This window comes from Poecilia reticulata, linkage group LG16 (genome assembly GCF_000633615.1).
Source record: "Poecilia reticulata strain Guanapo linkage group LG16, Guppy_female_1.0+MT, whole genome shotgun sequence".
In the NCBI taxonomy this organism is placed as follows: domain Eukaryota; kingdom Metazoa; phylum Chordata; class Actinopteri; order Cyprinodontiformes; family Poeciliidae; genus Poecilia; species Poecilia reticulata.
Window position 1 is genome coordinate 12,037,321 of NC_024346.1, and position 26,045 is coordinate 12,063,365.

Here is a 26,045-nt window from a genome sequence, read left to right on the forward strand (position 1 = left end):
GTTGGTGTGACTGCCGCTTTGGCCATTTTTCCCATGTGAAAGAAATGATCTCAGCGGGGTTTTCTGTTCAATAAATGTACTAAATAGAATGAAACCCCCCGCTCCACCAAAAAAAGGGGAAAAAAGCGAAAGCAACTGAAGCAGAGCTTTTCACTCTTGAAACTAATCATTTTTATTTATTTCAATAACCATCCTTTTTTCCGAAACGCCTCTTTGACATTGTATCATGAAGTAGTCACTCTCAATTGGCTATTTGTTTACGATTCAAATTCAAAGTTGTCCTTTTTACTGCGGTTTTACAGCAAGGGGGGAGAACGGCTTATCATTGGCCACTGAAGACGTCACTCAGAATTTCTTGTTCTGTAATTGGTCAGAATCCCTGAATATTTCCCACCTTCTCTGTTTTGCAGCCTTTCACCCCGCGGAAGTTAGTCGGTGGAGCGAGAAGGAGGATGTCAATGGTTAATTTGCATGAGGCTCTGTGAGAGGTGTGAAACGTTTTTGTTGTTTCTGTCGGACTGTTTGACATCTTGTTGCATAAACAAAGGAACGGTAAGTTCTCGGTTTTGATTGAAAGGTTTTGAAGAGAATTAAACGCAGCAAAAAGTCGAAGTTAGCTAGTTAGCCAGCTAGCATCGGTAACAGCCTCTATCGTTCAGGTTAGCATCAATGTCAACACTTGTTGAAATGTAATTTTTGATTACCATATTTAAATGCGTTCTGATGGCACCGTATTGTATTGGAAGCGTTTGAAACAAACCAACCATTTATATGGTATTAAGTTTTACGAGGCTGAAGTGCATTTTTTTTTTACATTACTAGTATAATTTATGTGTCATTACGTGAGAAAAAATTGTTTCATACATATGATAACCTGCGTGATACAGCCAGAAAACCAGCACCACGAGAGGGAATGTATAGATTATGTACAAGTAGAAAGAAGAAGCAGATTGTCAGCGGAAGTGTGGATGGATTCTCATGGATGTCCTGTTGGCTTAGTGCAAGGATCTGCAACCTGAGGCTTCCGACCGCTTTGACCCTTCAACTGTGGCTCCTACAAAGCCAAATAACATGCTTTTAATGGTAAAGGCAATAAGAAAACCTGGTTTTGGCAGTCCCTCTGTATATTGTCATGCAGTATCTGCATAGAATAACACAACAGAAAGGTACAAGGCTTTTAAAAGTAAGGTTTTTAGCGTCAAGGTATGTGCTTAATATGTTAGTTGGGCTTTACAAAATAGTGTTTTTTCTCCTAGATTAATCAATAACAAAATAAAATCTAAATAACTATTCACTGTGTATACATATGTGTAAAGAAGATCACCAACGAATTGTCTGACAAAATCATAAAGTAAAATATACTATGATAATCAAACATTACCTTATTTTTTTCTGTTGTTTTAGATGTATGTTTTAATGTAAATGGTAAAAAAAAAAAAACTGTTTTAACTCCTCACAATTACTCAACAGATGAATCCGTTTAAACGAAGTACAATTATTTTAAATTTTGTCCGTACTTTTTTAGTGTTTTAGATAAACCTTTCTAAATTCATACTCATTATTTAATTTCAAACCACTTCTATCCGACCTAGAGGTTTATTATGAACTAGGTACATTGTCGGTGCAGTTCTGATCTTTACTAAGTCATGAAATTTTAATTTTGTTGGTTGGATGGCAATAATCTGATGCACTTATAACTTGCATAGCTTTCTTCTGAAGAATGTTGATAGGTTTTTAGTTGGTTTTGTAACAGTTTCCCTATATCTTTACATAGTATTTGATGTATGGAAGTATTAAACAAAATGAAAACATGTTAGAACATTTAAAAAAAACAACATTTTTTAAATATTTTTTGAAGCTCTAGACAATTTGCATTATGTGGCAGCAACTGCAAAAGTGACTCGTTGAGCTGAAAAAGTCAAAGGTTGCTCCCCCTTCGTGTGGTGTGTTGCAGGAAAATGTTGGAGTGCGGCATGCTGGAGCGGGACCAAAAGGCTCTCCGGAGAAACTCTGCTGTTCTGTGCAAACAGCTGGTCGTGGATGAGCTGCTCATCCAGTCACTGCAAGCTGATGGCATCCTTACCGAGAACATGGCAGAAACCATCATGGTGTGTGAGGACAGATATTATGCAACACATTAAGCAGTCAATAATCAACCGGCTGGCACATTGAAAAACAGCAGCCGGCGTTACAGTTTGAAGGGGGGTTTTTTTATGAGCCTTTGTGTTGGTCTGTTGGAACTGCTGCCTCATTTGGGGTTCAGATTGATGCTTGGTTAGTAGCAAGTATCCTGCAAAATACAGCTTTTTTTTCTTTGCATCCTACAACTACACAACTATTATGCTTATCTGATTCGATTCTCAGGCTCTAATAATTGTATCTAAGCAAGTAATAAATGCTTTACATCACTTCTGATTCACATGATAAAAGCCAGGACCACAGCCTTAAAGTAATTACATTTTGACTCCCAAACTTTGACGGATGAAATTTGGATTGCAATTATTGTTGGTTGCGATGCTACGACGCACGCTCGCATGTCAAAAATATAATCAGATCAAATGATAACAGAGAGCTAAAGAAGCGAATTTGTGAACACTAATCTCTCCTTCTTACCTCTTTAATCCAAGGCAGAGCAAACATCTCAGAAACGTAGCTGGCGTTTGTTACTTCTCCTACCAAAACGGGGACCTGAAGCCTTCCAGAGCTTCTGCTTGGCTCTGAAGGAGACTGAGCAGCAGCACCTCTGTGACTTGATAACGCAATCCCCCGAGAGGAACAGCAGAGAGACACACGTGGATGTGAGCTGGAACCTTAATGTACATCAGCAGGAGCATTCATCTCTGCACAGTATTTATGTTGTTTTATCCTTCAGTGTATGCCAGAAGAAAAGTCACAACGACCGGAGAAGATGCAAAGTAACGGAGAGGTGAGCAGGGGGCATGAAATCCATAAATATGACGACTGCAGACTTTTGGTGTTTCCTATAAAGTCGAGCCTTTGTAAGTTTGATTTTTTCCATAGCAGCTTAAAATTGATAGAAATCCCAAAGAATGCTAAGTTTTAGTAAAGTGGTGTTTTTCAGTCATCTTTATTAGACAAAGAGGAAAGCAGTGAGGTGAGCAGCACCTCGTCACTCTCAGCCAGGCCCTCTGATAGATGCGGAGCATCCTCAGAGTCGTCCGGAGAGATCAGCCCAGTCAGAGAGGAAAACAGGGACAAAGGAAGGAAAAAGGCAAGAAGAAATTGAACTCGGGAAAATCTGGGAATTATAAACGTACATGTTAGTTCTCATGTACAGAGTCCAGCAGAGTTCGTCAAACACCTTCCAGTAGAGACTCTGAGAGCTTGACTAGGATTATATATTCACCATTTAAGCTGCCGACATTTAACTTTAATGTAACTTTTTCATTCCAGAGGACTTTGAGGACTTCTCTCCCATTTCCAACTCAGGAGGAATACGCTGCAAAGAGAGCAAGGACACACGGTGAGTACTTATTGCAGCGTGTCCCGTCTGCATTCAAAGTAAATTATGTTATTCTGAACCCAGTGTTGTTGTCAGTGTTTGTTTCCAGGGAGACAAGAAGGTGGTGTCCAAACAAAAGGCCTTATCTGTTGTTTTAGTTGAAGGAAAATGTTAAATACTTAAACAGGAATGCATTTAGGAGCTACTTGTTGAAATAAGTCTTGTTTCAACTTCCTAAAGTTTGTTTAAATCTTGTAGTATTTTTCTGTATGCGTGAGGAGTGAAAGTCTGGCTCCTCTACCTTGCTGCTGCTACTTTCTGTACCTAAAGGCACCCCACCCTCATAGTGACTCATTCACAACAATGCAGCATAATTTTAGTTGTAAAAACACTTGCAGCTGCTTGAGAGATTTGAATGAGCAGAAAAAGCAGTGATGAGCACAGGTTTTTGTTTTTGATTGTCTGCAGCAGAGTCCATGGAGTTCAGCCTCGACGCCGACAGCCCCATCAGCACTCCCGTTCTCCCGTGCGCTCCTGACTTTTATCTGTCTCACTGCAAGCAGGTACATTACCAACAACCCAGCTCAGCAGATCAACAGTAGTAACACTATTTTATGATGATTTTGTTTATGGCCTCCAAACAGCACAAATCATTTTTGATTTGTGCTGCAACACGTTTTGTTTGTGCAGCTAATAAGTTTCCAGAGGTTATTAAAGGTCAACCAGCTCCTTACAAAAATCAAACCAAACTGATACCCGTCAACTTTACTGGGTTTGTGTTTTTTTTTTGTTTTTTTTAGCAGCACAAACCATCACAAATGTGGCACTAGTTTGTTTTGACTTGGGTTATGTGAAGCAGGATGGGTTCACCAATGTATATCCTTAATATCTTGGCAGGAAAAGCAGCAAAAACAAAAGATTTTACAAGCTCGTACATGTATCAAAATTAATTGGTATCAATTTTGTTTGATTTTAATATTTGGGATCTGGTTAACCGCTGATAACCTCTGGAAACATTTTTATTAAAATGTCTAGAGTAATAAGACACAAACAAAAAAAATGCTACACAGAGTTGATTGACACCAATTTTGTTTCACATTGTAAATGAGTTTGTGGTTAAAGGATGGATTGACCTTTGATGACCTCTGGAAACATCCATTAATACCTTTTAAAAATGATAGTAGCACAAATAAAAAAAATTGCTACGTAAACATTTGACTACAATTTTGTTTGATTTGAAGAAGGTGGGGCAACACTAATGTATTGGAAACGAATGTCAACTTGTAATATATGTTATATTATTCTGTCACATTAAAAGATTTTTGTTCCCTGCTTCAGTCCTACAGAATGAACTCCTCGCCGCGAGGCTTTGCCCTGGTCATCAGTAACGTGACCTTTGACTCTTGCTCTGCTCCTGGTCTTGACCCAAGAAAAGGAGGTGAAGTGGACGACGAAGTCCTCAGGAAGGTTTTCACGGAGCTGGACTACCACGTCAGTGTCCACAGAGACCTCACTGCTCAGGTGCAACTCTGAATCACTCCAGATTTAGCAGATGAGAAGTCATCTTTTCACATGATGAGCTTGAAGAGGAAAAGTAAATCTGAGGAGCTTTGTGACATCAAATAGGTTTGCTTATTGAGCTTGTGAAGGACCTCTTTTTAAACAACTGGTGCAGGGAAGATCATTTAGAGCAACATTTGTTTGCTTGCCCTAGTTTAACTGTTTTCCATCTGGTGGAAAGAACACGCTTGACAAAGCAAACATACGGTTTAGTATTTTAATGCGTTCTGAGGAGCCGTGTCAATTTTTAAGTCAGTTTCTAAAAGAACTAGAAAAGACTTAATTTGTATTTACATGAGTGTTTCAACTAGTTGTCTCTTAAATGTGAGCAGGGCATGAGGACGTGCATTGAGAACTTCTGCAGGCGGCCCGAACACCGGACAGTGGACAGCTGTGTGGTGTCTCTGCTCTCCCACGGAGTCGAAGGAGCAATTTATGGCACAGATGGACAACTTATCCAGGTAAATCTGTTTAATTATTTAAAAAATGAATTTAAGATGATAAAATTGTGTGTTTTAATTTAATTTTTTTAACTTGTCTGTGTTCAGCTGGACTGGGTGTTTGAGGCCTTTGACAATGCACACTGTCCTCTGCTTCAAAACAAGCCAAAGATGTTTTTCATTCAAGCCTGCAGAGGAGGTAAATAATGATAGTGCAGGTAGTATGTTGAGATTTAGTTTGTCATTTTGACATAATTTAGAGCAGCTTATGGTTAGAAAGACATTAATTAGTCAAATAACAGTCTCTTCCTCAACATGTTCAGATATGATCTACTTTCTCCTTTCTGGCTGATGAAATAATCAGTGCATTTGGTGTTTTATCAGCCGTCTTTCTGCTGCAAAGCTCCAGATGTAGATTGTGTCAAAAAGATTGTCGCAGTCTTTGATCTCCAGTTTTCTGTAAAGCTTAGATATGTCATTAGGATTTTTGTCTGTAATAATAGAAGATATCACAAAAGGGGTTAAAAATGTTATTTACTATCTTTGCTACTACAAACGTTTATTAATCGTTTATAGTAGGAGATGATACCACACTGATAACGGCTGCTGTAAAAAAAAATAACATCATTTTGCTGCTTAAGAAACAAAGAAAATTTTACATTTTAATTATTTTTGATTTTTATGGACTTCTTACACCAGTTGCAGACTTCGTACTGAAACAGAAGCCAGTTGCTCAGATTGATCTTATCCAATATTTCCTGGATAATATAGATTCTTACTTTATTACTGATTGAAATTGATCAGATCTCTTATATTAAGGGCCTTTCAGGCTGAAAATAATCAAATTACAACAGCAGCTGACTTTTTTTTTTTTCAAAAGTGTATTGTACTAAACATGGATTTTTAAATATCGTGACATACAGTGGTGTGAAAAAGTGTTTGCCCCCTTCCTCATTTCCTGTTTTTTTGCATGTTTATCCCACTTAAGTGTTTCGGAACATGAAACCAATTTAAACAATAGTCAAGGACAACACAAGTAAACACAAAATGCAATTTGTAAATGAAGGTGTTTATTATTAAAGGAGAAAAAAAATCCAAACCATCATGGCCCTGTGTGAAAAAGTGATTGCCCCCGAAACYTAATAACTGGTTGGGCCACCCTTAGCAGCAACAACTGCAACCAATCATTTGCGATAACTTGCAATGAGTCTTTTACACGTTCTGGAGGAATTTTGGCCCACTCATCTTTGCAGAATTGTTCTAATTCAGTTACATTAGAGGGTTTTCGAGCATGAACGGCCTTTTTAAGGTCTTACCACAACATCTCAATAGGAATTAGGTCAGAACTTCGGCTAGGCCACTCCAAAGTCTTCATTTTGTTTTTCTTCAGCCATTCAGTGGTGGACTTGCTGGTGTGTTTAGGATCATTGTCCTGCTGCAGAACCCAAGTTCATTTCAGCTTGAGTTCACGAACAGATGGTCGGACATTCTCCTTCAGGATCTTTTGGTAGACAGCAGAATTCATAGTTCCATTTATCACAGCARGTWTTCCAGGTYCTGACGCARCAAAWCARCCCCAGACCATCACACTAYCACCACYMTATTTTACTGTTGGTATAATGTTCTTTTTCTGAAATGCAGTGTTCCTTTAACGCCAGATGTAATGGGACACACACCTTCCAAAGAGTTCCACTTTTGTCTCATCGGTCCACAGAATGTTTTCCCAAAAGTCATTCACTCTAAATCCACGTGGATTTAGAGTGAATGATGGTTCTTCAGTAAACTAATTGAGGAAGTTTCCCTGTAACTGCTGTCGTATCTTGGATTAGAGGACATCTTATTTCTTCTAGAGAAGTTAATATTTCTGCTCCTTTGCAGCAGTGGAACTCTACCAGACCCATTTCAGCTGCTGCTTTGAAACCTGGAAACCATTTCTCCTAGAAAAGCAATTACCAATTGACATGACTCTGCAATGTGAGATTAGCAGTAGGCCTGCTAGATGGAAAATCAATAGAAAATACTCCCTTTTCATCAGGGGCCCAGTGGTGATCACAGAGCCCTTCAAAGCGCTGCGAACACCAAGAAAGCAGGTTGTTTTAGTAAGGTGTTTAGATCAGAAGTGATACGTTGTTTGAAGGAAGTCGTGTTTTGACAGATTTCTTCACCCCTGAGATGCAGGTAAAATGGAAAAGACCTCCCTGTCTGCCGGGGTGAACTTGAAAAGGCTCAATATAATCATGGAGGACGTGAAACATGAATAATGGAGATTTTACACCTCGCTAGACAGGTGGTTTCTAGTGTCAGCCATGGACATTACGTCATGTTACATTCCCTGTTCCAGCCGAGGGCTGCTGCCTTAATTTTATCTTAATAATGGAGAACCTGTTCAGTCAGCCTTATGCAACATGTAGCTGGAGTTCTGTCTGTGAAGACGTAGCAGACAGATCGAGACAAGTCTGATAACGGAAACATCGTCTCCTCTAAAAGGGCCTCAGTTTTATAGGCCGCCCAATGTTAAAAGCAACTAACTGGAGCCTGTTCTGTTTTAGACGAGATGGACTGTGGAGTTGAGCAGCTGGACGGGCCGGGGAGAACGTCTTCACCGAGCTGCGAGCAGCGGGACGCAGGGAGGGAGGCAGAGGGGGACGCAGATCCCAGACAGAGGCGGGACGTGGGGAGGCCCAGGATTAAACTACCTCAGCGCTCAGACATGATCTGTGGCTTTGCGTCTCTCAAAGGTCAGAGAATTTGTAAGTTTATCTTGTTTGTCTTGCATTTATATTTACTTATTCATAGAAAAATAAAAAGTGACTTCTTAATCAGCTGGTGTGACTTCTTAACTGCATGCAGTTGTACAGTTAGGATGGTACAACTGTCCCTGTTTTCCAAACAATGGTCATTATGGCCAAACAAATCCTCTCTAGTTTCATCAGACCACATGTCATGTCTCCAAAATTGAAGATCCCGTGTCAGTGCAGAACACATTTCACTCTGGATAATGACACTGTCTTCCCAGCTTCAGAAAACCTCTTCATTAGGTCTATGGCTTTTATTCTGGGGTCAGTTTGCACATTTCAAAATAAAACACGTTAATCTCTCGGACTCAGAACTCGTCTCTTTCTGTCTGATTTAAGTCCACACAGTGAGAAAAAAGGTGCATATATCTTTTGATTTGGCTTAAACTTCTGGTTTTAACTTCTGCTGCTGCTGATTTTAGTTAAAAGCATCAGGTCACATACATTTTCCACTATATTCATTCTTGTGACTTTTACTTGTGTATAAGTCTCTGTTGTTTGATGTCTTTCTACTGAAGGCACAGCAGCAATGCGAAACACCAAACGAGGGTCCTGGTTTATCCAAGAACTGAACACAGCACTCCGCCTTCATGCCAGAGACACACACCTTTCAGACATGCTGGTGCAGGTTGAAGATGCTTTTTTTTTTTAAAGAGTAAATTTGTACTGTTGTTTCCTCATAAAATGCTCACGAAGCCTGTTTTATTTCTCTGTCCAGGTAAATGCACGTATCAAGGAGAGGGAAGGTTACGCCCCAGGCACCGCCCACCATCGCTGCAAAGAGATGTCCGAGTTCACCAGCTCACTCTGCAAAGACCTCTACCTTTTCCCCAAGTACCAGCCCCAGTATTGATATGCAGAAACGCACTTTAAACAACCAAACCACACACAGATCATTCCTTGCGTTGAAGCCTTTCTGTAAAAGCTCAACAGAACTGCCGGTTATTACCTCGCATTCCCCCCGTCACGACTTCACATCCACACCTCGACTCTGAAATAAGAAGCAAAATATTTGTGCTTATGCCAGTTTAATTGTAAATCCTTTTCAGTCGAGCTGCACAGCAACTCCGAAGTTCCTCAAGGCTCTTTTTTAAAATCTGTATTTTGTACACAGATATATTTTTGTGGCTTCGTTTTGTATGGAATTGTTTTTATATAGATTTTTAAACCCGCGCTTGTTATTTGTATGCGTTTGTTATAAGTTGTGGAGACAACTTGTTTTTAGTGTGGCGACAGGCAGAGGGCAGCACCACAGAGACAAATCATTTCATCGCCTCTGTTAGATCAATAATATTCTCACCCTGTGGTTTTACAGACGGATATAAATCGAAAGAGGTTTCAAAAGAAACAGGTTAGAGGTTATGTTTGAATCCACTCACAGGGCGTCTTCAGAAGGATGTCTTTCAGTCATTTATTCTTCTCATTTAGCTTTAAAATGCTGAGTTGGAAGAATGCAGCTTTATAAATGTTTATTTTATGTCTTTATTCACTTATAATCTTTAAACTTCTCCTGCCTACTACATGGTGATGGGCTGGATTTTGGTGCTACTCTCTTATTCATTCATCTACAGTATGATTCCTGACCTCTATTTTAATAGTACCTTGCAAAATTATTCACACCCTTAAATGTTTTCACATTTTCTCGCATTGTAACCGTGGATATCGGTGTATTTTATTGGGATTTGGAATGAAGAAACACACAAAGTGGAACAAAATTGGGAAGTGGAAAGAAAATGTATTACAAATAAACGCCTGAGAGCGTTCGTAAACCTCCACGTCCTGTCGCAGACACTTAATTAGAGTCAGGTATGAACTTTGTCACCTAAATATGCTTTAATTTAAATTGTTTTAATGTAGCTCTGGAGTTGTGTTTACGGCTTAAGATGAACTTCCACGACTGTCTCTTGTTTTGTTTTTCTGCTCTGTGTTTAGCTTCAGCTTCTCTGTCCCTGCAGAGGAGCAACATTCCCACAGCATGATACTACCACCACCATATTACACCATAAGGATGATGTCTACACTTTGGCAAACCTATTTTTATATTCCTTACTGTTTTATAAGCTAACTGCTTCAAACCTCTCCACAAATTAATCGGTGCCCTGCCTGATGTGTTTCTTTTGTAATTTTGGAAATTATATCTCCCACTTTGCAAACAAGCACAGCTTTGCACAAAACTCAGGTGAAACAAACTGATGTTTGTAGTGACAATGTGACAAAATGCAAAAAAGATTTAAGGGTTTAAGAGGTATTGATACTTTTGCAAAGCACCGTAGTGCTTATTTTGTGAAATTACTATAACTGATGCAGTCAGGATAAACGATGTCTTCCATATTTTCTGTTTGGTAAACTCATGACCACGGTGGAGATTTTCTAGTAGAAAATCTCCACCGTGGTCGCATAGGCTGAGGAATATCTCCACAGCCTATGCGACAGTTAAAAGCCCCCCAGAGAGGCCTCGATGAGGTGAACTATGTTCAGTTGCGTCAGTGTTGTTTTGTGGGAAAAGTATGCATCTGAAGCAGTATTGGTTTGTAACTACCTGGACACGACCAGGCTCCTAAAGAGTACTCCGCTGTGGAACAGAGATATTCCTTTTTATGCTGATATAGTGGAGATAAAACATAAAGAGAGAAGCTGGTGTGAAAAGTTAGGTTTAGAGTTTTGAAGGTCAGACTTTATTGTACCACACTGTGTTAAAGGGGTGGGCTGAGGAGGTGTCTTCACGACTAATGTCTGCCAAATGTTCATTGCAATAAAAAAGAACCTTTCATTTTAAAAGTTTGTTTTGTTTTTTCTTTGTAAAAATGCGACAGTTTGACTGGAGAATGTAGTTTCCACCATGCAGCCCGGCTGCTCCTGTACGTGCTCCGCCGTATCCGATCCTCCTTGTTGCCGTGTTTGTGCGTGTTGTTGCCTGTGTACAGCCTGTCCTCTCCGTTCTCCGGTATAGTATAACTGGCTGCGCACTATTTCGCTGCGCTCAGGTCTCTCCATGCTGCAAACTGGGATGTAGGAACCTCTCGCTTTGCCCGCCGACACCCGCTGATAATGTTCTTGGTGTATCAGATACAGGCCCAGCCAGCTGTCCACAGTCATTCTCCCCCTGACACACACACACACACATAGTCAGAGTAACATATTTCCTGCTGGCCTCTGATGTAGCTGTGAGATTAAGATGTTATGTGCCTGCGTGTGGACCACAAAGCGGGCCAGAGTTAGGAGGGATCTGTGTGCGTCTTTGTGGCTTTTATAATGGCCGCCTGTCTCATTAGCCCGAGAGGAGCAACCCTCTAACGAAAGAGAGACGCCTACATAAATACTTCCACCAGCATTTGTGGGAATTTTTTTTTATAGTCGTCTCAATATGTTTTCAAAGTGTTTCTCTAAACATTGCCCTTTTTTATTTACAAACCCATTTTCAGTCAAGTATCTGACCTCATTTTTTTAGAGGAATGTTGTAATTTATAAGCCCATTCACCTCTGACAGATGGATCATTTTGGTTTAGAAAAAAAGCTGAATTCAAAGGATGAACCAGCGTCGAGTTGGATAACTTCACAATGAGTGTGTGGGTTTTTCTTTTTTTTTTTAAGTTTAATCTATGACAATTACCAAAGAACAGAGTTTAGTAGATATAAAATAGTGTTTTGGCAGCAACAAAATGATTCCTTGAGCTGGCAGCTGGAAACTTGCCATGCAGCAAATGAACAACTCAAGAATGATGAATCTGCTTTGTACTGACCAAAGTTGGTCCAGATATCGTTCAAGTTGCACTTGAAAGTCAAAGTTTTCTACTGAAATCAAATCAAATAGATGGCTTATTAAATTTGAAATTCCAACTTGAAAAGTTAAAGAGTCCCCCAGCTGACTTTAGTTGAATTGCAGTGTGAATCCCATGTGCATAAAATGAAAATGAAAGTTTCAGGAACAAACTGTTTCTTTTCACTTTAGATGCAGAGATGGAGATTAAAATGTTCCAAATGAAAAATATTTAATAATTAATTATTAATGAATAATACGACCATAGTGAGATATTTGATAACTGCTCATCTTGTGACATTTTTGTTTATCTATCCAGCCATTGGCTTCCACTAATCCACGACTGGGTCATGGGAGCAACAGGTCCAGGATGAAAACCCAAACATCTCTACCCAGTGACATCGTCCAGCTTGTTCTGGAGGACCTTAAGGGCTCCCAGACCAGACGATGCGTAGTCCCTTCACTAGGTTCTGGATCTTCCCTGGAGTTTTCTCCCACTGGGTTATGCTTTGAAAACCTCCAAAGCGAGGTGCTCAGAGGGCATCCTGATCGAATGCTCGGACTACCTCAGCTGATAATCAGTGGTTCTCCCACTCAGCCCATCTAACCACCCTCCTGAGGGAGCTCGTATGGGGCGCTTTTATGTGGGATCTCGTTCTTTCGGTCATCATCCACGTGTCACGATCGTAGGTGAAAACGAAGACGGACCAGTAAATGCAGAGTTTTGCTTTTTGGCTCTACCCTTTCTTCACCACAAAATGGTAAATGCCTTGCACTTGTACTTTATTAAGTTCAAAGACCCCAAAGCGCTTCACACTACGGTCAGTCATTCACGCACACACTCGCAGGCTGATGGTGGCAAGCTACTCGATAGTAGCCACAGCTGCCATGGGGCAGTCTTACCGATAATAGACAGAAGCAGCGCCCCCTTAACTCAGACCAAGCCCCAGTCGGTTTTTACATCTCCGGTTCCATTCCAAAGTTTAGAGATCGATCAGGATGTGTTTGTCTGTTTGGGATGTCGGCTCTCAGGATATGAGGCCTCTGAGTTTTACCTTTTTTACGGAACAGATTGACTTAACACTCCTGCACTGGATTACCTGCGCCAGCTGCAGGGTTCAGGAACATGCAGAGGGTTTTGCATGTGGGGTTCTTCAGGTTGAGTGTTGGCTGTGTGAGGGTACATTTAAGGATGAGGGCGCTGCCCCAGCATGTGAGGGTAAGGGGGGAATGCCTCGCTGTATTGGCTGCTAAGGTGTGAGCTGTCATAGGGGGTGTCATGTGCACCTTCTCGCTCACGTTGCAGGGGCAGCCCTGTGAGGGGTGCCCTTCCAGCTACCACCCCCCACCACCGCCGGTGTCCAAACAAGAACAGGCCATCCAAACACACACACACACACACACATCTAATGGCTGGCTGGTAGGGAGGGTGCTGCAGGAGCAACAAGTTCTGTGTGTGTGTTATTAGGTGTCTGCAGTTCTAATAAAGGAAAGCGCTGTGTCCCTCTCTGCCTCATCAGATGGCTTTGCTCTGCTTTGTCTGTCCGTCTCATTTCTGTCTGTCAGTCCTGAAGTGGAGCCGGGCCGCTCACAGCCGCTGGAGCGTCAGGAGAGGAGCGCCTTCACCAGTCGTCTGTTAGTGTTTCGCTCTCCTCAGCCAGGAGACCAAGAAGCAGAAGATGTTTGTGTGTTCATTTGACCTGGTGTGCAGAGTGTACGTATAAGACTGCGCGGTGCATGGTGTTTGCCAACGCCGTTGGAAATGCTGGGGTGTCCAGCGAGGTTATTTTTGGATCAGTGACAGCGCGTCAATGGCTGCAGATGCGTCGCAAAGGAAGGCTCTGAGATACCAGCAGACCCTGGTAGGTGTTTCTACCTTTACCTCCTCTCTCATCCCCACATCCTCATGGTCCGCCTCTGAACCCGCTTTCTCCACAGCTTGACTCGCCAGTCTTTCCTTTTCTGGTTACTTTCGTGTGAAGTTTGTTGCTTTTGCTCAATTTCTTTCAATTGTCCTCCATGTTTTGATCACATTAGCTACTTTTCATGGCCTCTTGTCCAATCAGTATTCCCCATCTGCTGTCTTTGTGCTTCTTTTGTAAGTTCTTAGTATCAAACACATTAACAGACCTGCAGTTTTATAACGCCCACAACGCCAGAGTGAAAGCAGTAAATGGAAAGTCATCTCAACAATAAACAGGAGTTATATTACCATTATTTTTCTTTCTTTTTTTTTTTTTACACCCTGAGTCACTACTTGAACTCTTACCTTTCCCTGGTTATATCCTGTAAAAAAAAAAAAAAAGATTTTTCTGTGGCACCTGTACTCCCACTCATCCTGCAGCCTTTTAAGTATTGGTGGTTATAAATACTGTATACAGGAAACCTGAGCAGACAGGTTAGCTATACATGCTGAGATGTGGCCATGTCATCTGTTAAAACGCTCATCCGGGGTTATTCTGTGAGGGCACTGCAGACTTTCTTATTTTCATCCAGCGTGTTGCTGCTGCAGACGTAATGGACTCACAGCTTCAAACTGTCCCTTCCTGCAGCTTTGATTGTGAATTATAAGACAAGATAATGAGCAGTCACGGCCCCGGAGCAGCTGGGTGGAGAGCGAACAAATTTGTAAATGACAAAGTAAGCAGAGACACAGTTCTTCTTATTTTCCTGGCCCGTCGCCTGAAGAGAGTCTCTAACCCCCCGACCCGTCTCCATGAACCCCTCCAAGACCCGCAAGTCAGATATAAATAAGAAATCTCAATTTGTCACGCTGTTTACAAGCCGAACGTTTCAGCGATGTGACACTCCTCTCTTTCTCAGGTGCAAACTCTGCTGTGGCGTCCGGAAGGAATTAAAAGCCTCGGAGGGTTCGATGTGTGGAGCTGTTAATGGGTTGTCATAATATGACTCATTTATCGATCTGGAGCAGAATGCGGGGCTGTGTGTTTTCTGGTCGACTCACAGATTTGTTTGTGCAGCTCAGAGAAAGAGAATAAGATAAACTTTAAAAGAAAAGTGCATTTCAGCTGCTAAATTCAGTGTTCATACTGAGATTTGGTCTGAAAGTGTTTCATTGGGACTTCATGTGACGCACCAGCATAAAGTGGTGAATAAATGTAAAGGAAGGAAAAGAGGAACTAACAAAATTCCAGTCTCTGGATTGGCAGGTCAAACTCATTTTTGTTTTGGGCCAAATTAAGATCCTTAATGCTCTTAAAGGGCCAGTTGTGCTGAATAAAACCCGTTTGCAAACTGTTAATATATCAGTGAATTCTTAACATTAAATAATATCATTGAACATCTTTTCAGTCCCTCCAGGATTTTGTGATTTTGCACCAAATAGTGTTTGCGGTACTAATTTGGAAATATTTTTCAATATTTGCACTTATTTATGACTGTAACTGCGACTTTGTATTACTCGCTGTAACAGGTCATGGACTATAACCAAACATCAATAAGAGCTGATGTAAAAAGTAAGAAAGGTTTTGACAATTTTTGAGACAAATCTGCAATAAACCCCCCAATTATTTGGGCAAAAAAATGCGGAAATTTGTTGATTTTGTGTGAAATTCCACAATAGTTCTCAAGACACCAGAGGGACTGATTGATATAGTTTGCCAGTAAACGGATTAAAAACTGCATTGATTTGATTGATGACATAATATTTAAGCACACTTACATTTTAGTCTAGATTCTACAAGGCCACATAAAAAGCTATAGTGGGCCGGATTTGGCCCATGGGCCTCGGGTTTGGTGCATGTGCTATAGATGTACAAATATGGTAGAGACAAACACTTGAAGACTTCCTGTTGTTTTTGCAGAGAATATGGGATTCTTCAAAATATTGACAAAATACAGAGGGTCTCAAAACAAAATAATGAGTTTTTAAGATTTTCATATGAGAAAATGTTGAGTATTCTGTATCATTTTCCTCCTACTTCTCAATTCTTTGATTCTTGTGTTTTTTTTCCAATCACATAAATTTGAATCTGAATTAAACATTTTTCAGCTGCAGTTGAATTGTGACAAAAAAGAGGTTTAAATGCTGTGAACATTCACCCTCTGGAGTTATTCTAACATAACATTTTGAGGTTGAACTACTGGGATAGATGAGACACATTTATTTTATAAAAATGGAGGACCATGCGTTTAAGTGGTGGATAACCCTTTTAATATTTGTTGAAGGAATATTTAGAGTTCATATTTTGTATGTGTGAGGAGCTTCTGCTGCAGAAATAATAAATGTTTTCTAAAGCATCTGCTAAAATGCTAAATTCAAAGCTAAATTTAAGTCATTTATGGAAGTAGGAATGTATTTCCCTCAACAAAATTTAAAATTAGCTGTAATCAATAAATTGGCAGAGCAGCATCCAGTGAAGGTGTGCAATTCTAAAATGTTTCAGAGAGCCACTAACACTTTCTTTCATTGTAATTTTCGCATTTTTTTATTTATTTTTTGTTAGGGAATATTTAGAGAATGGAAAGTAAATAATTTGTAGTCAAGGAATTTCAACTCAAGCATAAAAAATGTTGAGTTTTTAGTCTGTTTCACTTCAGTTTGGATGTCCTCTGACCTGTAAATCAGCAAATTAAAGCGTGCCGGGTTGGGACTGCTGCGTTAACTTCCACCAGGAGACACCGCTGTGGTTGACCCCTGACCTTAACAAAGAGGAAGCTCCCTCTGTGGACCCTCAGGACGCTGACAGATACGCTCGAGCAGGGTGGCGAGAACACAGTACTGCTTATTGGTGCTCTCCAGACGCACATGAACTGTATTTCTGAGCCCAACTTGATACAGCTGGTTGTGTGTTACGTTTTATGTGAATTGCTCGGTCTAAAACGAGGCTGTATGAGGAGCAGATCAGTGAAACGGATCTCATAAGTCTCAAATAAAACGGGCCACCAAATGAGGGGGGATATCGCTCACCTGCCAAATGTCTCGCACGCTGGAACGACTGGGATGTGGACGATTAAGCCATTAAACTTCACACGATGTGGCTGTCGCTGCATGTTTTTTTCAATTACAGACATGGTTATGATGCTATAATGACATCGTTACATCAATAGCTTCGAGATCAGACACCACATTATGAAATGGTGTCAATAACCTGCCATTGTTTGGTGCAAAGGTTAAAACGCACCACCTGTCCGGAGGAAAAGCCTCCTGGGAGAGACGGGCGGGGAAAAAAAAAACAAAACCCACGACAAACCGTTAGAGAGAGTGAAACAGAAGTGTGTCAGTGAACATTGGGTCACACGCTTGCTAAAATTATCAGCGAGTAAGGTTTCAGCTCGGGGGTGGGGCTGGATGGATGGATGAAGACTCAGGGTGGTGAGAGGGAAAGTTTGACGGGGGGAGCAGAAGGGCAGAAAGGTGAAAGGTTGCTGGGAGAGTTCAGACGCAGGTGAGGCGGTTTGGACGGAGAGCATTTGTGGCATTTCAAAAATCAGGTTTCAAATGAGGGAAACCTGTAGAGAAGTGTGGTGGGTGGAAAAACAAGCGAAATGCTTCCTGTAAACTGAGCCTGCAGGTTGATTTATGATGCTGCTGAGGCTTAAGGGTGGAATAAAACGAAAGTGTGGTAGAGAAAACAAATCAGACCGAGCAGCTAATGTGGCGTCAAATTAAAAGTTAAATCTTTAAGTTACTGATTAGAGAAAAAAACAAAAATGTTCCATAAAATTCACTTTTTAATTCAAACATCAAAGTTGTATAAATGTATCTCTAACATATTTTAAAAGTGTTCATATTGGGGATAAGATGAGAAGGTGAAACAAACATTAAGTTACACTCAGGATGTATTCTACATGTCATGTTTTCCTGATCTATTTAAACAAGACATGCTACAATCTGAATGTTTTGTCCTCAGTTTGTTTATGTAATAATAGTAATAATTCAAAATCATTTTTATCTCAACAAAATTCAAACAATTGCATCCGACTTAGGTCAATAATAACAATAAGGATTTAAATTCAAATCCAATTTGAATGAAGTAATTTGAATAAATTAGTTTCATTATTAATTTCAGTACACTCTACCAATTGACTAAAACTTTTCTGCCTATGCTGAACAGCTTTTCCTGCTGCTAACTATTGTTTGGCGTTGTCTCTTGTTTATAAGGTACTAAACATGGCTTGGCCCCAGAATATGTATTTCAGGGCTTCTTGGTCCATAGTCTATAGATTTCTACGATCTGCTTTTTTCTTCCTGAAGGTCTTTCATTAAAGATTGATCAATAATGAATATGCTTAAGAACAGTCTTCCACTTTAAAGCAAAACTAAAGACAGATTTAAAGAAGCAGTATTTAACTTATAAAAAGTATTTAAAATGTCACCGTGTATGTGCCACTCTCTCGCCTTGCTCTCCGCTATGAAACACCTTCTCCCTGTTAGCAGAATAGTTAGCATGGCCACTGATAAAGTTTTCCTGCAACGTAAATTGTTTCTATTTTGTTTCCACCATTAACACACTTAGCGGCATAATTGTCATGACATAGTTTTAACAAATAAGTAAAAAAAAAAACATTGGTTTGATAATGCTTCACCTTTTTAGTGGTGGCTGTGACTTATTGGGAAGAGTAGTTGTCAGATGAGTTGTGATCGTATTTATTTTCCGCACAATAAGGCGCATAGAACAGATGCTTCAGTTTGGGTTGCCGATTTGTTCCGTATTCTATTATTACACATCCACATTTGTAAAGAAGTCCCCGAGTACTTCATATAGTAGGCTGCCCCAGTCATTGTTTTACTCACGGAGTTGGTGTTGCGATATTGTGCCCAACTGCATTCTGGGTAACAGACCAACCGACACGCTGCCGCCGCAGTCTCTGTCTCTCTGCCTTCCGCGACTGGGCCGGGGCGTGGCCGGCACGTTCTCCACGGCATGTTCGTGGAGAACGTGGTGCTAAATGATCTGCAGACGACCTGATTATCAGTTTGGTGGATAGATACATAGGTAGGTCAGTCAAACTTTATTAACAAACCAGCGTTCTGACAACTATCCCAGCATGCACCGCGGGCTTCTTCTTCTACGGGCGAAAATGAAGTCGGCGGCTGCTTACCGTTGTTGTCTGACCTCTTGTGGCTCAATATTGGTCCATATATAAGGCGCATCGGATTATAAAGGCGCCCTGTCAGCTTTTGAGGAAATTGAAGGTTTTTAGGTGCGCCTTATAGTGCGGAAAATACGGTAACCCTCTTAACTTGCCTACAGATCTATGTATCCTGTATCGCAGTCCTGATTCAGGAGTACTTTCTATTGCTGACAGACTACAGGTAGCGCATTTATCTTGCAATCCAAAAGTTGTGAGTTTAGTTCTCTCAGTGTGTCCCAAGTTGCCTACCAATCACAATCAATTGGTATGAATGTGAGAGTGTTTGTAGGTGTGATTGGGTGAATGTGGCTCTGGTGTAAAAGTGATTTGATAGGTTAATTTGATTAGAAAACTACTATTAAACATTTAGTCTTAGCAATGAGTGTGAGAATCGTACAAGCAGCCTGGCACCTCTACCTTTGGTCACACGCCGTTTTCTTCAAAAAGCTTTTGTCAGCCAGTGTGGCTGTGTTGTTCACTCTGACAGGAACAGGAAGCCTAAGGCTAATAATCTATGTTCTCCACCATCAGATGAACCTCTTGCAACTCAGCTGCTGAACCTACACATGCATTTTCTTTGCAAATGTGGCAAATGTGTCCACGAAAAACGGGGAAATAAGCAGACTTTGCAACGCAACAGGATTTATTGCCAAGAAAAATTGTTACGGCAAAGAAATAATTAACCAAATATAAATGTCCTTACTTTTGAGCTGAGTTATCAAGGTCAAAGCAACCTGTCATCAGGCAAGCTTAAAGAAACTTGTCGCTCAGTTTTTTGTAAGTGTTAGAAGTTACAATCAGAAGTTTTTTTTTTTTTGAGTAACAAACTTGTTATTCACTATTTCATGCTTGTGGAGATCAAGAGACTTTTGGAAGAGATTCTGCTTAGTAGACAGTATAAACCAAGGTGAAGTGAGCCGGCTCAAGCCGGAGTCCTCAGAAACACTAAGTGTTTTTGTTTCAGTTCTTTTATAGAGTAATTGGAGCCCACCAGTATTTGCTGGATAAAAAGCAGCCAGTACCAGTGTGCTCTAAGGTTTAGCTCCCACTTTGACTTAACTGACTCACAGAGCCTAGTATAGAGTGTATTTAAAGTCCGCTGGAGAAAAATGTTGCCATTCAGACAGACATTAATGGCAGGTGACAGTTTGGTATTGCAACAAAAGACCAGCAGCCCTCAAAGATCCCTCAAAGTAAGACTTAAATAACATTTCAATCCTCATACCTCAATAAAGTCACATAGACTGAACCTCAGTTACATAAATTCCAGTTTTTTTGACCATAACACAAAACAATGGAAACCATAACATAAAATCTACCTTGACAACATGCTTTCATGGAGGATCCAGATGTTGTTGATACAAAACACTTATTTATCTGATCATGAGCAATTGTGATTACCTCAACAAAAGCAGGAATTTTTTTCCATTTTGCTGATATAGACAAGAGAATTCAACTTTCCAGTCTCAGTAATAGTGGACTTCATTCCAAGGTCTGACCATTTAATGCTCAGAAAAACCGTCAAACGAGAAGACATCCTCATATTCTACTGCGAGGTTTACGACAAAACAGCCGAAAGAAGAGTAAGCAAAAGCGTAAAGCGTCTTCTCTCAAAGTTTCATTTGTATAAACAAGATGTTTGATTAAAACCAAACCCAGAACGTCAGCGCAAACTCATCATAGCATTGACTTCATTGACATGCATGAAGGTGGCGTACCAAGCTTTTAGCTGTGGAATATACTCAGTTACATTTAAATAATTGTAAGCCTGGTAATAATTATATAACTTCATTACATCCTGGTCAATAAGGCTGTATAAGTGGAAGAGGAACTGCTTTCATTTTGCTCTGACTGCATCTGCATAAGTCTATAAACTCTGGTTTCTTTTGCTTTACAGAAATCCCTCAAATAAACAAATTTAGTTATGTTACCATTTGAGAAAAGGTTTATCTAAAAAAAAAAAGAAAACGCTTGACCAAACATCAAGTTTGTAACGCCAAATTTTTTCCAGAAGCTCAATATTCTGTCATTTTGCATGTTTTTCGTCTGATAAAACAGAAATCAGTGCCAGAAGAGTTTTAGGGAAACAAAATAAAGATCGGATGTTTATCACAGCAGAGATAAATCAAGCTTTAGGGAAGCATTTCATCAATGCTGAAGGTGCTTGCAGTAAAATGCAGCCAGCCCCAGGCAGACTGGACACGACTGTGGTCTCCCCTCAGTCAGCAGGTATTATCTTCATACCTGCTGCAGCTCAGGTCCTGGTAACATTTATAATCTCGCTGCAGGACGCCGCTGGACCGGCCGCCTGACTCGGAGACTTCCCCTCTGAATTAAGAGCTGCTGACACTTTATTGTCAACTCTCAAGTGGCCGTGTTAACCTCTGCTGCTTCCCCCTCAGTGTGTGTGTGCAGCTCTCACCATACCTGTCACTCACTGTGGTTACAGTGCAGAGGCAGATTCGGTGTGTGTCCTCCGCATGGTCAAAGACAGCAAAGGACAGATGTAAGACACAGATACCCAGGCTGCTTGCTGCAAGTTGGAGAGAAGCTGGAGACCGAGCAGCAGGAGCAGCTTAGAGGAAAGATGAGAGAGCGTATCAACACGTTTGAGACGGTTCTGAATATCGATCAGTTTCTGGTAAGTCTGGCTTTGTAATTTAACTGGTTTCCCTGTTAGAGCGAGGGTCTCCAAAGACCCACTGAGGCCCCTGAAAGCAACTCAAGAATGGTACATATGTTACCTCATCCAGCAGCACAGCACAGATGAGGGTGGAGACTTAAAATATTAGTGACAACACAAATGTATGTCTGTTAAAAAAAATCAAAACTTGCTTTCTTTTTAATTTCATAGTAAATAGGATGAGGGAATGCCCATCAGTTCTCACTCAGAAGCAGACCGGGGCGGACCCAAATCTGCACTGGATTCATTTCTTGAACCTGGTGAACATTTTTAAGGAAAGACTTTGCTTGTCTTTCAGAATAAACAAGACAATAAAAATCAGCCAAACCCCTGCAAAAATTGGAAAACTAAATTATTTCTTCTTTTTTATCAATATTATTTAATAAAGCAAGCCTACAAAATCCTTTTGATGTTTTGGATTTACAAATCCTTTTCCCTCAAAAGTGAGTTTCATAAATCATATTCTTGTGGCCCTCGACCATTTACAACTTGATAATTTGTGTCCATGTGGCAGATTGTTTGGACGTCCCTCTCTTAGAGTATAAGCATTTTAGCACAAACAGATGGGATTTAGATCTTTGAACGAATCATCAAGTTTTATTTACATTTCTAGTGTTTAAAATTCCTCTCTATATATTTAATATTATCAAGTTAATGTGAACAGAATGATCTCTGTGGTTTAGAGTTGCTGAGTTACTCGGTGTAAAGTTGCATTATTCGGTTTTATGTGTTTTTTCCCCCTTTTGGCTCCAACTTGCCTTAATTAAAACATGACAGCTTGAGCAGTGTTAGGATGAGCCATGGGATTGTTATTGTGCTGGTTAATTAGTGTATGCATATGGAGACACACGCTCTTGGAATGTTTGTGCGCTTATCTGCTGATCAGTGAGTGGGTCAGATTTTATCGTTAACCTCGTGCTACGGGACGGGGCTTTGCTCTTGTTAACCTTCAATCCACGCAGATTCTTATTTACCAGTCTTATGAACACGTAGAGGAAAAGTTTGCCTGTGTGTTTCTTAGGAATATGCAGCTTTTCCTAATAAGAGATGCAGGAATGTGCGTTTATTTTGTGTAATTAACTCTCAATGTCATGCTGCCCTTTAAGCCTCTGCCTCTACCAGCAGCTCCTGCTGTGGTCAAAGAGCTTTCTCTCTCTTTCACTCTGCAAAGTTTCTTTCTGGGTGCGTTCATTTTCACTTTGGGTTTATTGGTTGTTGTTTTTTTTGGGGTTTTTTTGTGAAAAGTATGATCTTGTTAAAGTGAAGAGCAGAAAGATCCTTCAGGCCTCCCGCCAGCGCCAAAATGTTGAGTCATTCCTCATCTCTTTGAGCTCGCTTCCAATGAGTCAGACTTTAGAGCCGCAGTATCAATGTCTGCGTAATCGCCATCGTTTGGTATCTCGTCATATTTAAAGGGACGCACATCAATGCTCTGGGTGCAGTTTATTGGCTTGCATTTAGTTGGTCTTTCCTGGTCTTTATGCATAAATGTGATAAAGTGAGCAAAATGCATGAACTCACAGAAAGTAAGGGTGGAAATCACGATGATGGAAAACGAGGACAAAAACAATCCATGTGTTCAACATTTCTGGAGATCTCTTAAACATTTTCTGTGGACCTTTGCAGATTTTTCTCTTTATTTTCTGCCCTGTACCTGTGCTTTTTTTTGGCTGAAGGACTTTGATTTTTAAGCCTAACTAATGTATCACTAAGAAAGTTATTTAATTAAGTAATTCAAATAAAAAAATATTATTTTAAGCACTTATTTGTGCTGTCTTGATTCTAATCATTTCCATTTAATGAAAATCTTTAGTTCCGTTTTTCTTGAAGTGTAGAATATTACAGAAAACTCACAAAAAATCTTTTTGAAGCACAAATTTCTTCATGTTATAAACCATAAGCAGAGGGAGGACTGTTTTCGACACAGCAGGTCATTGCTACTCCTGAACTAGTGATATTATCAGAAATATGTTGAGTGGACCACATAGAAAAAACTGTTGAACTTTTGCCTGTTCATCCTAAATTCTGTTTCCAGGTTAAAGTATGTTTTGCATTTCAACTAGAAATCACGAAATGAGAATTTGGAGGAAGAATGTAGAGCAGTGGTGGCCACACTTATCCTGTCTGTTATGTCTTGGCTTGTTTTTTCATTTATTTCTGAGTTCATAGTTTTGATTATTTGTTTCCTGTGTTCTGCCTTACTCGTTTTTAATTTGGTAAGATCAACCTGGTTTCTGTTTTACTTTAGATCAATCTGTTGTTGTTATTTTAGTTTGTGTTACTCGATGGCTTTGGATCCTAAGTGGAGGCCCACAATGCTCACATCACAACCACAGAGGCACAAAATTCGAGTTGCATGAGGTTCAGTGTGACGTTTCTACAGTCATTGATGAATTAAGGAGGCAAAACATCTGTTAGTGTTTTACTGACTCCAAGGTCAAAGCCGCTTAAAGCTTTGATGCTGATTTACGTTTCCAACAGCACCTCCACCCTTCCAAGCGTACCAACACCTGCTTTAAAGACCACAGTGGTCAGTGGGTTTGCTGGCCAGTAATGCAGCATATTTTACTGATCCAAACCCCACTGCAGCATCGCAAGCGAAAGAGGAGAAACGTCAGAACCAGCAGGGCAGACCGGTATTAAACCAATCTGGATTTCCCCAACACACAGTAGAGCCCCACGGTTACTGCTCTTATGAAACAATCTAGTTTTCATAAGAACTTGAAATCTGTAATGCATCTGTAGACGAGTTTCTGTAGTTAAGTCAATTAATTAAATGAACCTTTCAGTGGCAGTCTAATTTATTGCTCTGAACATGTAAATCTGACCAATAGTAAACTCAAAAAAAAGAAAAAAAAATATTTAAATTACATCATCAAACATTTGGTCTTGAGCTTTAGGCATAATTTGTTTGGCTTCTCAAATCTATAGGAGCGAAAATGAAAATGGCATTTTTGCATAAAACACACTGGATGGTCGCCGCTGGGCATTTTCTGAGGAAATTAAAACAAGCATCACTTCCTACCAGCATCCGCAGAACGTTCTATTACTGTGGTTGAAGGTGTGTCAATGCACTGTGATTGGACAGTTGGACCCTGCAGACGACAGTGATGGGAACTGAGGACCATCCAATTGATCTGATCTGGACAGATTCAGAGCCGTGTTCAGAGGGGAACACGGCTCTGAACGTTATCAGACTTCTTGTTCTCTCTATGAGTTGCTGCCATGAGGGGCAGAACCATCTTATTTCTATGTCCATCAATTTTCTAATTTTTCCTTTAAAATAAGAAAACTCCTGTTTTGATTTGTTGTATTCTCTCAGATAAGGACATATTTGATTGAAAAATTGGTTGCAGAACTGAAGGCTGATTTATCTGTGCAACGTCTTTGCTAAATGTTTTCTGTTGTTTTCATCTTTCTTCTTCTTTATTGTTTGGTTTGTGTTTTCATCCAGCTGTTGACTTTCCTCATGTTTTAAGCTCACACTGCACTATATTCTGTCATGATCAGATGCAAAGATTGACTGGAAAATCAGTGAGAAAGACCTATAAAGATGTTAGGAAAAATCCGATTGCTTGGCAGCAAAACAAACACTCCGAGATTGTTTCAAACTTTTCCTTTATTTATAAGTAAGCCTAAGGGGAATGGTGCATGATATTTAATTTTCTATCACTAATTAGGCTTGCCAAAAACACAACCAAAGCAGTTCATTTCCTGTAAAAGTTTTTTTTTCACTCTAAGCTTCTAATGAGATGTCCAAATGTCTGAGGTGAGCAGATACGCCTGGCTGCCTTGGTGTTTCCTCAGAGAAATTCAAGGGAGAAATAATTAAAACCACAACAACATATGAGCAGGGGTGAAAATAAGGGGGTACGTCAGGGTACTGCGTACCCCTAAAAGATTTAGCGGGGGTACGCAGTACCCTCAAGAGGAGCGGCTGTCTGCTGTAAAAAAATCAATGGATTCACCGTGCAGCCGTGAGTTCACCCACTAATCAGCCGTGACTGATTAGTTTTTCAAGAACAATCTAAAACACGATTTAATCAGTTAATAAATAGCTTTTTTCTCATTTCATATTGTTTCTGAACTGTTTGTGCTTTGCTAGAGCAGCGGTGCAATATGTCGATCGTGTAAGGTTTTGAGTCGATCACGGCATTAGGTGACAAACTGAATGCCACCAGGACGGCGAGACCAGAACGTCCTCCTCTGGCTCCTTTATCAAAACGTTCGTAATTTTATTAAAGAACAA

General features: G+C 40.3%; 2 protein-coding genes across 6 annotated transcripts in view; both read left to right on the plus strand.

Moving 5' to 3' along the window:
* The first annotated feature begins 417 nt into the window (after positions 1–417).
* On the plus strand, positions 418–11,030 carry casp2 (caspase 2, apoptosis-related cysteine peptidase). 3 transcript variants are annotated; one of them, XM_008431476.2, is made up of 13 exons: positions 418–552; positions 1,955–2,108; positions 2,628–2,798; positions 2,873–2,926; positions 3,083–3,232; positions 3,415–3,484; positions 3,932–4,026; positions 4,802–4,984; positions 5,356–5,484; positions 5,572–5,662; positions 8,013–8,213; positions 8,777–8,886; positions 8,977–11,030. In XM_008431476.2, exons 2-13 carry the CDS (start codon positions 1,959–1,961, stop codon positions 9,109–9,111), a joined length of 1,539 nt encoding a protein of 512 aa, XP_008429698.1. In that variant the 5' UTR covers positions 418–552; positions 1,955–1,958; the 3' UTR covers positions 9,112–11,030. The 3 variants fall into 3 exon arrangements, with proteins under 3 accessions (XP_008429698.1, XP_017164696.1, XP_017164697.1); XM_017309207.1 differs by having other exon boundaries at positions 8,013–8,201; XM_017309208.1 differs by lacking the exon at positions 3,083–3,232.
* A 2,404-nt stretch (positions 11,031–13,434) lies between these two features.
* The window catches only part of clcn1b (chloride channel, voltage-sensitive 1b), a 34,094-nt gene continuing 21,483 nt past the window's right edge, over positions 13,435–26,045 (plus strand). Inside the window, exon 1 of one of the 3 annotated variants that reach the window (XM_008431474.2) lies at positions 13,435–13,877. In XM_008431474.2, the coding sequence (XP_008429696.1) occupies positions 13,827–13,877 (51 nt within the window). In that variant the 5' untranslated portion in view covers positions 13,435–13,826. Of the gene's footprint in view, positions 13,878–21,665; positions 21,755–26,045 lie in introns of those variants that run through there. The other 2 variants (XM_017309600.1, XM_017309599.1) reach the window with 2 other exon arrangements.

Bases quoted from the DNA above. Each gene is read 5' to 3' on its own strand.
- casp2 (XM_008431476.2), top strand. From the start codon at position 1,959: ATGTTGGAGTGCGGCATGCTGGAGCGGGACCAAAAGGCTCTCCGGAGA. The intron at 5,663-8,012 runs GTAAATAATGAT...GTTCTGTTTTAG, and splicing joins CATTCAAGCCTGCAGAGGAG to ACGAGATGGACTGTGGAGTT. The intron at 8,887-8,976 runs GTTGAAGATGCT...TTCTCTGTCCAG, and splicing joins TTTCAGACATGCTGGTGCAG to GTAAATGCACGTATCAAGGA.